Genomic DNA, 15082 nt, shown 5'->3' with positions numbered 1-15082 from the left:
ATAAATTCAGCGCTGATTGATTAAATTTTTAAGTGCAATAATAGAGTTCTCACAATCTCCATATTTAAACAAAAGACGTAAATACAAAAGAATTATTGCTGTAATTTATTTTATCTAATCAGCTTTTATGGAGTGATCTTAGTTCCAGACGAATTGCCAATTGTTGTTAAGTTAACACCCTTAATGGACTTTACCCTACAATATAGGAAAATCCAAGAAAAGTGAAGTATATTACGTTTGGCGTGGTACCAAATTTTATTTGGTAGTGTCGTGAAATACTATTCAGATCTTCCCATATTATAAACCAAAATACAATAAAAATGAATACGCATATTACTGTGATTAAGATGAAAAAATTAATCTAAATCATATTTGTTTATTTACAATAGTTTGAAATAAAGAACACTTCCAATTTCATCAAGCTACTTTATTTCAAAATTGGATACTCATAATATTATACGTATTTCATAATTCGACTCATATTTGAATATAATATATGAACTTATTATACAACCTTGACCGAGAAGAGGTTACCTTGCTTTCTAATCTTTTCTTAGCAAGAAAATAATCTGCAGTTTTCGGAATCACAACCTATCAACCATAGATAGAAATTGCAAGATCTGATTTTGCCCTACTTCGATTTACATTTTTTTTCTAGTTTCCATTGTTTATTATTAACTAACTAGGTCAAGGAATAAAAGTTCGATAGCATATTTAGAAGTGTCCAGTATATTTCCTTTACTATCAGACTTCGCACTCTACTCCGTAATAAAAGCCTGAGTGATGTACGCTGATTTAACACAACAAATTTACTACCAAATCTTACTCTAGCCTCTACGATGCCAACTTTTGACAATGCAAAGCAGAACCGGAGGTAGAGTGAATGTCAAGTTATCTGCGTCCAAAACATTTGAGAACCGATTGATTCTACTGACAGAAAAGGTATCGCCATCGGACCCTCAATTTAAGCACAGAGCGGATTAGAAACGCAACAATGGCTAGGGAAATGAAAAATGGATTACGAATTATGAACCTTAACCAAGCTAACTTACTGATTTATGACACCTGGGAGATGATACGCAGAAACACCAAGAAGTAAGAAGCATCTCAAATTTACTAGGCTTGACATATTTTAGTTAATAGGCACACTATAATCATTTAAAGGACACAATAATTAATTTAAGACACAGTGCGGCTGCTCTTGATACCGTTATTATTATTATTATACATTTCCTATTCAGAACTGAGGTTACTAGACCAGTGCAAAAAATTTTGTACAAAATCAATATCTTAGCGATCCAGGAAAGAAAACCATTAGGGAGTGGAGTATTTGCCTCTCGAATATACAGTTTTACGAAAATCAGGCTTCACTCACAACATCACAATTTTAGGATAAATAAAGGGGAGAAGAAAGGCCATCAAATCGGCATGCTTCTTTCATTGAAGGACTTTGCAAGATGGAAAGATATTCAACTAAATAGATCACATTTTCATCTAAGAGCCCATGGTCTTTAGCGTAGTATCCATTTAGAAAAATACATTGAACGCAAATAGGAAACAATACGAAAAACATGCCCTCTCAAGCTATCAGATTTAATATGGAAGAAGAAATAACTTTGTCAAACGGCGAAGCATCACCATATTGAGCAAGGGATGAACAGCATTACACAGAGGTAGGATCAATTAAAATATGCAATTAACACAGCTGTAGATGGAGTAATCACTATCATGATGATGAAAACAATACAACATCTAAATAATACCGATCACGACCACCAAAAGCAAAACTTTAAAAATATATAAAGTTAGGGAATACCTATGTCAATATCTATTGAAAATAGAAGTGCGAACAACGATAACATCTGCAGATTGAAATGTAATTTTAAGACGTAGATCTGAAAATACTTTTGCTTTACGAAAAAAATAATCACAATTTCAAAGTTATGGCTATAATGAGCGTAAACGTAAACGAGCGTAAAGTCACCACAGACACCCCAAACCACGGATGGTCATTTTGACCATTTTGGATATTTACCTTCCTTACAAATCATCAACATTTGCTAGGTTTCACGATCGTAAATTTGTGGAAACAGCCTCTCTCGACCCGAAACTCCGTTTTTAGTTCCCATGCATACAAACTTTTTTTACCAAATATAGTCATGTGGGGTATCAAATGAGAATCTCGGTTAGTAATTTCCGAATGTTAGTTTTGGCATTTGTTGGAAAGGTGCGGAGGACCGGGGATCAAAAGTGAGCGTTTCCTTCACGGACCCATTCTCTTCTTAACCCAAAAATCTGAAAAAATCAAGAGGATGCCACTATATGGTTCCTAGGCTCTGAAATGCGCTTCATACCGATCTCTGTTCAAATAAAGTTAATAATAGTATATATATATAATTTTTAGCTGTTCACTGCAAACCTCTCCCCTTAAGTTAATCCTACAGTCAGGAAATGTAGCAATGTAGGCTATAACATGGAGCATGATTCTACTAAGTTTTATGGAAATCGCACAATTACTAACAAAACTCCAATAGGTCAAATTTGGGGCTGCTGTGTAAACTTAAGACTTTGAATGTCAATATCACAATTTATGCATACGTGTTAGGTACTAATGGGGCAAATGTCCACTTAAATGTTTTTATAAAAGAAATACACAAAACCTTTCATACCTAAGCGATCAGCTTCCGATTTCCCGACTTATTAGTAATAATAATCGGTGGCGCAACAATCCATGTTGGTTCAGGGCCTTGAGGTGTGTTAGAGCAATTCATTCGACTTGCTAGTAATTCATTGATTCAATTAAAGCAAATGACCATAAAATTCGCCCAAAGTAAGGGCTGCATAGAAGTTGCATATAAAAGGCATTTTAAGCCAGCGATATGATTGGTCCGCATGGCTATGTTTCCCGGTATGAGTTGCATTTTTCCATTTAGCTTTGTCAATCTTTGCGCACCTGTGCCCTAATATCCTCATCGGGAAGCTTCTGTTTAGTCGATTGGCTTAAACAGCGCTGCAGCTCACTGCTGATAACACTGAATGAGTAGTTTGTCAGTTTGGCGAAGTGCATTTTCCTCCCCGGAAACGCTGACAAAGGATTAACAGATTCCCGAAATCTAGCGGTAGTTTTAAAAGTTTTTTGATAACCGAAAAAAGAAAAACCATCTTAAATTTCGTTACCTGCCTCAAAATCAATAGGTGTGAAACCTTTACTCTACATAATATTAGATCGCCAGAATATGCGAGGGAACCAGTAGTAGTTTCTGAAAATTCCTTCTACCCAAAAGCAATACAATGACGAAGTTATTTTTACAAAAGGTCACATTTTAGATTTGCGAATGCCAACCTTTCCTTTTCAGTAAAAAGGCCCTCGGTAAATTTCCCCCCTTTTGACAAATAGAGGCTGACTAGCTGATAGGTATGGTCAACTTGTAAATGGAAGGTTGCCCTGTTTGTCAAAGAATTCGTAAGGACTTGATTTTATTTAAAATCTCCTCTAAACAACTAACGCTTGTCCAAATTACTTCGAAACCTCTTATTTAAGTTCATAGTCACATCTAAATATATTCTTTATAGGTGTAGGAATCTTCATATATTATACCTTGGAAGACCTAGTAATGAACATGGGAGTACAGGATACTCTACTGGATGATTCAAGTTGGATATTGTTAAGCATCTAATTCAACATGTACAAAAACTCACGGATTAACTTTTGCCATCTGAAATGTCAGAAATTTACCGACAGTGAGCAGCTTGGTAGAGACGCCAGTCGAGAACCACGGTAGTTATCTTCGCCATCTGTGCGAGTTCTCCAAACTTTTAACCTTCTAGCAATAACTCAAGCCACTAACCGTTGGCTATGGAATTTGTAATGTTATTAACATTGGAACGCAACATATCTTATATTGGACCGCGAACGAAGAAAAAAACAATGCCGCCGCGTTCACAAAGATACACTACTCAAAAACATGAATAACACAACTGAGTGAAGGAAAGCCTCTGATATCATGAAGCGTAAAGGGCTACAACATATGCTGCATCTCTGGAACCCATTAAATTAATGATGCCTCCTATACTCAAAGTTAGTGGCCTTTGATGTTCGCTCTCGTTTTGAATCCCCAAAAAATTCCACATAGAACATTCCTACGAAAAACTTGAGATGGAAATTTTGCATCACTTCGAATTCATACGTTGAAACATTTCAACAACAGGCTCAGTCCATAAAACGCTCCACCAAAAGCGGTGCAGTATCTGCTTTCACTAGTCATCCTACTAACTGATCGGAATTTAGGGTCTCCCACTCACTAACTTCGGAATCCTGTACCAATGTGACTGTAAAAACAACGAATAAAAATAACAATTGGAGGAAAATTCAAACAGAGGAAATTTACGGAATTTAAAGAGGATCATAAAGTTGTGCTAATAAAAAAAGATAATTATATGAAACGAAATGGCATACGAACAATGAAAGTTTGAGGAAAGGGAAGAAAAAAATGGTATGCTAGAAGACTAAGGGAGGCGAAAGAATTTATATTAATTCGTTGTAGAACAGAGGAACCAAACCAAATAAACTCTATGACCTACGAGAAAATGCCGAAAAAAAAATTGATTAACTTATTTGTATTATACATATATTTAGAGATATGATATGGCAGTAGGTATACTATCATAATTGAAAAGCCAGGACAAATTTGGACTGCCAAATCATTAGAGAAAACTAAGGTACAATATTAATTCCTGTGTCTGCATTCCGTAGTAGATGTAAAGATGTACATTTATAATAATCGTGTTAATTGCGGTTTGATAGCGAAACCAGGTACATGATAGACATAATGCCTTATTTTTAAAAAGGAGAAAATATTGGAGGGTTTCCTCTTTGCAAATATGTTGTCAAGAAACAAACGTGATATACTCAAGGCTTAAACATATCGGTATGAAAGTTTTTGTTTGCTTCTTCTATGAGTATATTTGAGTGTAGAACTATCCAATTGTACGTAACCCGTTATGCATATGCATTTAGCATGTCAGAATACTCACTTTAGTGCGATATTGATATTTAGTTACAGTCAATTTACATGGCAAGGTCAATTTTGAGCTACTGTAACTTTGCTAGTTATGGTATGATTTTGACCAAAATTGGGAATAACATGCTTCATATTATATTCTATACTACTACTACTCTAACTCTAGAATAAACTTAAGGGGGGTTTTTACTCAATTCCCCCAAAAATATGGTAATATACAATTAATAGCTTAATTTGAGCAGATATAGATATGGAGAATACTTTGATGCCTGGACACCATATAGAGGCAATTTCATAACTTTTTTCATATTTTTTGGTTGGGTCTGAGAATGGGTTCGTTAAAGAAATCATCACTCTCTACCGCTCCCACTCCCCGCCTTTCCAACAAATGTCAAAACGAAGGCTTCGAAAAGTACTAATCGAGACCTTTCATTTGACACCCAACAGGACTATATTCAAGGAAAAAAAATTTTACACCCACCTTTTGCATGTAATCTCAACATAGAAGGATATTATTCACTGCATGCCGTTTGTTCATGTGATAGTCAGACAGGCAGATAGACGGACAGACAGACAGACATTGAACCGACTTTAATAAGATTTTGTTTTGCAAACAAAACCTTTAAAAATATTGTTGAAATGAGCTTCAGCCCCGTCCAGCGCCTTTCGAGAAGGCTGACTTCTTCACCCGCGCATTTCTGGGATGACCCAATCGTCGGCCATCTTGGTGCAACGGTGCTGCCTATGCCATTCAACAGAGTTGTCGGTCATCCTGAATGTGTGACCTACCCACCACGAATCAGGTTCATAATAGAAACTTTAGATATAACCCAAGATGAAATTGAGTATGTCCAAAACGTCATTAAAACTTTACAAAATACGATATTTTTACTGGAAGGAAAGCTGCATTGCGTAAAACATACAATAATGCTTACAAAAATAGACACAAAAGTGTATCGTACCGCTACACAAACTACGTGAACAATGAGGTGCTGCAGTCGTAGGGCTACTCCGAAAGAATTTAATAGTTTGAACATCCAAAGAGATATTGACGTGAACGCAGTTTCCTTTGGATTATTTACTTTGTACCCCAGAATTCGTCTATATTTGAGAGCATATTGCATATAAACGTACAGTGAAAAAGTGGCAGTTAAGATCTGTTGATGACAAAACCATCGTTGTGGGAAGGAAAAAAGCTATCCAAAAAAAATTTAGAAGTGAGGTAAGGCAAATAGTAGATGCACCGAAAACTAGATTCAGAAACACTAATGATGGGAACGCGAATAGAAGAAGGCAAAATGCCACAATGTGCGTCCCATAGGATCCTAACATCGCAATAGAAAGATCGACACATGTTCTATTCTTTCGAAGTTATTTCAAAGTTTTGATGTACCTTTTGTATAAAAAGTACCTGGAATTGAATAGAAAAACATAAATTTAACTTTGTTCATCAAAATTGATTTGGTCCCCGTGAACCCAATCGTGCATACACTTTGCGTAGGCCGAAGAAGGTGTGGCCTTCAATTCACGCTGCGAATTGTGTTCGACGTCTTGGGTTCGACGGAGTGGCAATTGTAGTTTGGGAAAAAAGATCACCCGGATCTCATCTTCTGTAGTGGTACGTTTCAGGGAGTCTGGTCTATGGGAAATCATTTCATCTTTTGCAAAAATGCGGATGTGGACTCAGGACTGCTTGCATCCTCAACAAATAAAACTAAAATGATGATTTTCAAGCACCAATTTCTTAATTTCGTCAATGATATCGTCAGCGGTAGGGATTAAAGCCCGTCCGGAACGAAGCAAATCTTGCACAACTTCACGCCCTTCTTGGAAAGATTTGCACCACTCGTATGCTTGCGATTTCAACATAGATAAGCTACTGAATTTTTAAAGAATGAGCGCAAGAAATTTCGTTTGTAACACAAAATTTGAGGCAATTTATTTTTTCTCCCTTTTTTCCATAGTAAGATTCGCAGAGCACCTTTGAGGTAGACTGACATTGACAGCTACCGCAAACACACAAACTGACAGATCGCGCTCATTTTTAAGGTTTATTAAAATCGGTTTACTGTCTGTCTGTCTGTCTGTCCGTCACACGCATTTTTCTCGGAGACGGTTATAGCGATTGACACCAAATTTGGTAAAAAGGTGGGAACTGTGAACGCTCACGCATACAGTGAATTACATCCTTTTACGTCGAATTTAAGGGGGGTCCCCATACATGCAAAAGGAGGGTGTAAAATTTTTTTCCATCAAATATAGTCATGTGGGGTATCAAATTAAAGGTCTCGATTAGTACTTCTCAAAGCCGATCTTATTTCTGACATTCATTGGAAGGATTGGGAGCGCGGGGGGTTGAAAGTGGTCACTTCTTTAAGGGGGCCATTCTCAGAAACTACCAAACCGAAAAATCTAAAAAAGATCAGGAGGCTGCCACTATATGGTGCCTGGGCTCCGAAATACCTTCCATGCCGATGTCTGTTTAAATAAAGTTAATAATAGTATATTACTATAATTTTTTGTAATTGGTTAGAAACCCCCCTTAAGTTCATCCTAGTACCATGAGATTTTGCAGTGATATAGGCTATAATATAGAGCATGATCTTACCAAGTTTGGTGGAAATCGCACTATTACTAACAAAGTTCTAATACCTCAAATTTGTTGCTTCTTTGAAAATTGAAGACTATGAATGTCAATATCACTCGAAAGTGGATACTCTCACATAATATATGGATATATTACGTGCTACGTACTAAGAAATACACAAAACCTTTCGTACCTGAAGCGTCCAGCTTCCGGTTTCTCGACTTGTTTTTGGTAATTAAGGAAGGTGTATGAACTTAGGGAAACAAATTGTTACCGATTCCTTTTGAGCTGATATTTGAAATTAGCGTTTCTGGATACTTTTTATATAGAAGGTATAGTATTACAAGTTTCAGTGTAAAATATAGTTCAATGGCACATGAGAGACTGAAGTGTCCGAAAGTACCTCCTCGAATTCTCGAGCCCAGGTGGGGTAGAAGCGTTCAAGCGCGTGTCGACAGGACACTTTAGTAAAGCTATACTATTTTTGGGCTGGCCGCACCGTCTATTTCTACATCTCTTTAGGCTTTCAGGGTAGCTCTGCCCACTTGGTTGACTTTGACTAACTAGGGTGATATTTTGTCTTCATCCAGTAATTAGTCATTAGATTTGCGTGTTCTTAAAACAAAAGCTGCATGATGAAGAATTGATGCATTAGGTGCAAAGTTCCCATCCCTGGTGAACATACAATTAATTATTGCCCAAGTTACCTCAGACAAATCTAATGTTTTTGTTTTATAATTATTATTAACAATGGAAAAAAAAACAAATTTCCGAAATAATATGACCTCATGGATCTCAAGAAACAAGCCTCATTTAACGTTTGTTACTTTGTACTTGAAAGAGAAATAAAGATTTTTTTCCAAACAAAATTTTTTAATTTATGTCCTAAATTTTACGAAAAATGCAATAAAATGGGTTATTTGAGGAGTTATTCTAGATAATCTGTTCAAAAATAACTGTCGTTTTAATTTTATAAGCATATTTCGGAGCGTGCGTCGAACGCAATCCATACAAATTAGCAATAAATAGATACTACCCTTCGTAATTCGCTCTGTATTTTCACGATGCAACATCAATTATCATTTTTTTAGATTTTGTAAATATGAAATTTTAATTTTAAGTACTTTACATATAAATAAGAAATTTTAAGTCGGTAACTTTTAAGTTTTAGAATGATACCCCCTTTCACCAGTTTGATTCTACGATAGCCCCTTAAATAAAATACTCATTTAAAAATTGACCTCAAAAATCGGATAATTAGCCCATCAAAAGTTGTCTCTTTCGCTATTTAAGACTAGTTAATTTCTTGGCTGAAACTGCACTTACAATCGATTTATAGCAATATTGCTCTTCCTCAATCCTTTTCTTTTGTTTGAAAATCACGTCGAATTGACGTAATGCTCACGCCATACTAGCATATTTTGTGTGTTTTTTATTTAATTTGTCATTAAGTAGAATCTATGCCCACTTCATAGAATACGTCAACATTAAATTATTTGCAATGTAATACTTACTTGATTGTGACTGCTACCAAGACGATGATGAGTCCAACCAATAGCATGGCAATGACCACTCCACAGGCCATGTAAATAACATCGTTGGGAGCATCTGAAATAAGAATAATTGTAAATTCCCATGAATAATTACACATCAAATCAAAATTCTTTACTAGAATATTGGAATGGTATTACGTCTATATGAAATAAAAATAAAATTTACAATTTAATAGATAATTTTTTTTCCAGTCCCTCCCCAGGAAATATAATACGATTCCAATCACACAGATCTCAAAGTTGAATTGCTCTCAAATAATTTTATTCCTGCTGACGTCAATTCAACGAAATTGCGAAGCTGTTAGATGTACCCCCAAGTGAAACATACAGATGTACATATATTTGTTATATATTTTGCTCCAAAAATAAACTTTATCGGCCATCGAAGAACTGCGGTAGTACGGGATTAAATGCAAGAAGGCAGTGACTCTAGGTCTATCGAATCTTAGGTGAATTTAGCACTATTTTCATACTGAAGTGTTGATTGAAAGACAGAAGAAAATAGTATACAGCCATGAAATAAAACGGTTCCAAAACGTTTGAATCATATTCACTACCCAGCTCGTGTCTAGAAAATTGCTGGAGCTTTTTTTAGAAAATAGATTAGTGTTATATTTTCCAGAACCTCGCAAAGATGTAAGTATTTTTGATTGACACCAAGCGCCTCAAGCACCCAACTACATTTCAGTCTTATTGGGAACATTTTGACTCATCGAACTGTAATAATAGAGTTAAATTTAAAAATAATGTTTCCGGGAAACACATCTGCATTTTGAATTATTTACGAGCTCAGAGTATTTTGACAAACATTTACGTACATTCGTAGATTTGTAAACGAATTTTGCATGTACGTGTAAATTTTGCGAATTTCATCAGAGTATGTAACCTGGGATATACCCGGGAACCACATTTGTATATTCTACCTATTTATACTTTTTCCATACGTATGATACACTTGTTGAGATTAAGCCTCAGATTCATCATCGTTACCTTGAATATTCTGTAAGTGATAAGCTTTCATTAGCGCGAAAACACAAAGATGCTGACAAAAGCACCCTTGACCTAGCCGGGAATACCAATTCAAGTTATGTTCATACCAACTGAAAAACTGGCTGCCTACTAGACGACCCCTGTCTAGCAATAATATTTCCCCAATTATAGTTACTTATAAATAGTCGAATATTCTGTCAAAATCTGGAAAACTTAAACTAAGATTATCTAAAACAAAAGACAGTGGTCTCATGTTCCCCAATTTGAAAGTATAGTAATTACTTTTCCAGACCCGCGGCTAAATTTTAATTTACGCGCGTGGATATCTTGCTTAAGTTGAATTTCTTCCAGTGATAAGGCTAGAACATGATCGATAATTTCCCTACGGTTCTTAATTTATAATAAACGCCAAAGTGCGTCCAATCCACAGCAAATGTTGCTAAGCTGAAAGTAACCCACGTCCAATTAGTTTTAGAGGAGACGTTATCAATTTAATTTGCAAAGTATTAACACTAATCAAGAGGACATGTCGAGAAAGCCCCATCCGCCTAATTAGCCAAATAAATCACTTTATGATTATACTTGCTTCTCGGCCGCCCGCCACTTAAAATTTAGTGGAGGTTAGATTTGTTTGTTTGACTTCCACTTACTGAGAGCCCCAATATGTGTTTGCAATTTCCCCCATTTTGAATTTTGATCGGTTTTATTTTTGTACTAAATTTTTAATCCAGGTTACTCCCATCACCGTGTAATTTCCACCCAGACGAATATTGTTTTCGCAAGCATTATGTCTTATCATTTATTATGCACCATGAAAGCCCCATGTTGTAAAAATTTCCACCTTCTTTTTAGTATGTATTGTTTTAGCTCGCTTGGGAAATAACAATTGTGTTGTTGTTTTTAATTTCCGTTTAATGTGAAGTCAGCGTGAAAGGATGAAAAAATCGGAATGACATCTACAAGCGATGATATTTGTAAAACCAAACGGGAATCCCAACTAAGATAATTTAATTTTGAGAAAAAAATGGGGAATGTTTTTTATAATTGCGTGTAAGTAGATAAGATGTATTAATTCTGTAATTTGGTGAAGTAATTTTCTGAATGGAAAATACCTACCTCAACACAACAATCGTGTCAACGTTCTGTAGATTTTGTAAGTTTATAAGAACTAGGGGGTGAGAATGACTAATTTCGGAATGACATCAGGTAAAACAGGAAATTATAGGTATATATATATTTGGCTGTGCAATAGCCGAGTTAGCTGAGCGTCTCGATCTCAGCTTCGTTACCCCGGGTTGGAATCCCGATTGCGTCAGGAAAGTTTTTGTTTTTCTTTTTATTTATCCCGCTATTGCAGACACATCATTTGTCTGACACTAAGTGTTATCATAATAAAACTAAAGCTCAGTCTTATTTGAAATGAAATTAGAAGAAGAATGACACAGAAAAGATTATGCGGAAAGTGTTCACTTCAACAACGAGTGAACAGTAGACATATATATATGTGTACCTTGGTCAGGTAGAATTAGTCTTAAATTATCGAAATGGCAAAAATGACATCCTAGAACAGAATCACATCCGTTGGAAAATTTTCAACATACCAGTAGATTACAAACCTAACCAAATAATCTTATTCACTCCAAAAGCTAAACAAATAAGACGACAGTTCTTAAGAAGTTACAACAAAGACTCTTTTGCTTGGATAGTATTTAAAAGAAATATATGTTTACCTTTGAATTGGATGAGATACAAGAACTCTTGTCTTCACTACGAATAGTGTAGGTACTCGTATCTATATTGGCTAAAGAATAATGAACCCACATCCAGGAAATCGTTTGCATATATGCCTAAACAAAATACCTAACGTTAAGCCTTCGAATCTAGGCATATATTACACGAGAAGTAATTGTAAATCATATCCGTGATCTTCTGGTAAATAATAACATAAATCTAAATGACAAAAGCGATATTCAAGCTGTTATCTTAGCATGTGTGCAGATAATAAAACGTTGTCTTCGCTCCTTATCTCTGATAAACGTGTGTTCTCCTCCAGTAGGGTAACATTATTTCAGAAATATTCCACAAACAATTTATCCGGCAAGGGAAAATGCAATTTCATTGCAGTATGTTGAAATACTTAAATAATAGAATTTTATCGAACCTTGTTTCGGCTGTAATTCCTCCCAAGATTTAGACTAGATACATAGATGCAATATGAAGACACAATTAACGCTACAAAATGATAACATCGATACGAGGCAGAGAATATTTAAGTCCAGAATATTTAATTTTTACAGGTAATGATAAATTAAGGCGTTGATTCAAGCAAGAGAAAGAAAAGCCTGCAGCCCTAAATCAAAGTTTCGCAGTAACGCGAAATCTGTTCAGTAAGTCAAGGGGTCTATTCGAGAGAAACCAGGAGGCTCTTCTTGCCTCCATTAGATTTAATGTATAAGGAATTCAGCCCTCCCAAAACCGCACATAGCAAGTATATTAGTTGAGGACTTTTTTTAAAGCATTGGCGAAGTCAAAACCATGTTTTGCGTTCAACAGACTAAAAGTCAGACTTTTTCCAAATGCAGGATTGTTCCCATCTTTGAATCATTTCCACATGGTTTCAACACCTCACGTTTCGCCGCCACGCGTTTTGTTGTGAAAACGTTTCGACACAGCAAATTCTAGGATAAGAACTTTTTGGTCACTACGGTTAAACCTCAGGACTATTATCTCTATTCATATTGCTTTAACCGTATCATTTACAGCCGAAAATGTTGTAAATTGCGATTTTACTATAACACATGGAAATCTTGGGCTTTTTGCTCTAACATTTCCTCCTCTCTCCTAAAATCTATCATTTTATTGATTTCATTTACCGCCAAATTTTTCCACTTCTTTCATAAGGAGCCACTGCCCATTTTGAAATCCTTGCCGACCATCAGGATTGTGAATTACTTGTATATGATTTAAGTATTTTTCCTCAAGTAATACGTGAGTAACGTAGTTGCTGGTGCACGATGCCCTGGTTAATACAAAAGCATCGACCGTCGTTGCTCTAACGATGCCAATGAGACGGGAAGCCAGCTTTCTAGAGCAGGACAGCAAGTGGATGAATTGGAATTGGGAATGGGGAATTGAAATTGAAGCCGTGCGGCCTACGTGGCAAATTTCATAGGAAAAAGTGAGTATCTCAGAAAGTAAAGAAGTGTTTGAAAATCAAAAGTGTCTGCCCGAAAGAAAACGAAAAACTTTTCTTTCTTTTTCTTCAACTTTTGTCTCATTCACAAGCGGGGTCGGCTCGTCGTGTTCAGTTTCGCCATTTGGCTCAATCGAATGCCTGATCTGGATGCAATCTCGAGGCTTTTAAATCCCCATCCAGTATATCAAGCCCCCGTTATTTCGGCCTGCCTTTTGGTCGTTTACTATAGACTTCGATGTTCAGACCAATCTTGGCAAGTGAATTCTCGTTAGCACGAATTGCTTGACCATACCATCCAAGACGCCGCTCTTGCAGATCGATGTGGGATAGCACCGATCGTGGATATCCTCATTTCGGATGTGATCAAAACGTGTCACGCCACTAGTTCAACGCAACATCTTCGTCTCCATTACCGCAAGATGCCGTTCATTGTCTTTTATAGTCGGCAAACATTCAGAACCATAAAGGGCGACAGGACGGACAACATTGTGGTAAATTTTGAATTTGAGACGTTCCTTGATACGTCGATCACAAAGTACACCAGTTGTGGAACGCCACTTCACCCAGGTTGCGTTAATGTGTGAAGCAATTTCATATCGTAGTTCTCCATTGGCTGATAGCGTTGACTCGAGGTATTTAAATTTGCTCAGCTCTGGGTAGATCCGCCGCTGACAGTGATTGTGCCTGTTTCATGGGGATCTGTCGTCAAAAATTCAGTTTTGTTTAGATTCAGTCTGAGGCGGTGTTGCATGAGGCGATCATTCCATTTTTGGACAAGTTGCTCGAGATCATTGTTAAAGAAAACGAAAAAATATACTGAAGTATTTACCGTAGTAGACCATACTGTGTGAATCACATTGGAAGGTATCTTTGACGAGTAACTTGGATATTGGTCGGATCGTAAATGCTTCAGTTCCCAAACACGTACCTCGGAATCTCTGTTAAATCTTCCCACAGGTCGCCCGCGTGGTGAAATCCTACGGGTATAAAATCTAAACGAAAACTATGGCCAGGACCTGTATATATAACGGTCTTATACAAGCAGCCTTCCAGAATCTAGCAAAAGGCGAAAGGATGTACACAGAAATTAGCTTTTTTGTAGGAATCGTTCCATTAAATACCGAGATCAACCGGAAAACAGAGAATGCTTGGATAGTGTCTCCTCGTAATTGGACGATATTTGGACTTACTCGTAGTGGAATGCAAAGTTGGTTGTTTCTCCGACTAGCCGCAGCAAGTCCCGAAAGCGTTTCGTTGCAATTGGAGCTAGCGAATGCGTTTTTGGCAGAGATGTTTGACACGGGAAAGCATGCAGGATCTAAGACACCAGCGAAAGTTTGTTTGGACTATTAAATGCATACCGCGTGAGGGACATGGAATGCTGCGCTGTTTTCTATCGCGACTTCAATTTCGAGAACAAGCAAAACGGTGTCGCCTATGTTGGACTGTTTTTATAACATAAGAGTTCGTCTGTAATCCGAAGAAAAAACCTCACAAGTAACACCGCAGAAAAGTGTCCACACGTAATGCCATCGCGATCTAATAGAACCAGTGCCACTAACACCATATATAACATCTACGGTTCAAGAAATATTAATACCGTTGTAATCACGACCAACCTTTAAATTCATTATGATGGTTTCTATTATTGATTTTCATTAAGAATAGTAACCCAAAACCATGGAGGAATTTCAGTAAATCTTTCACTATCAGTTGGAGTTCTTGGAGAAGGTCA

The 15082-nt window shown here is 36.6% G+C and overlaps 1 protein-coding gene across 4 annotated transcripts in view; it reads right to left on the bottom strand.

Annotated features, from left to right (window-relative positions):
* LOC119652553 overlaps positions 1 to 15082 on the bottom strand; it is a 503388-nt gene that overhangs the window by 120393 nt on the left and 367913 nt on the right. For all 4 annotated transcript variants that reach the window (XM_038056757.1, XM_038056759.1, XM_038056758.1 and 1 more), the window contains one exon: positions 9123 to 9216. In XM_038056757.1, coding sequence (XP_037912685.1) covers positions 9123 to 9216 — 94 coding nt within the window. The remainder of the gene's footprint in view (positions 1 to 9122; positions 9217 to 15082) is intronic.

The sequence above is a fragment of the Hermetia illucens genome, chromosome 3 (genome assembly GCF_905115235.1).
Source record: "Hermetia illucens chromosome 3, iHerIll2.2.curated.20191125, whole genome shotgun sequence".
Taxonomy (NCBI): Eukaryota; Metazoa; Arthropoda; class Insecta; order Diptera; family Stratiomyidae; genus Hermetia; species Hermetia illucens.
Note: the sequence above shows the minus strand (reverse complement) of the source record. Positions and strands in the feature narration are given on the sequence as shown.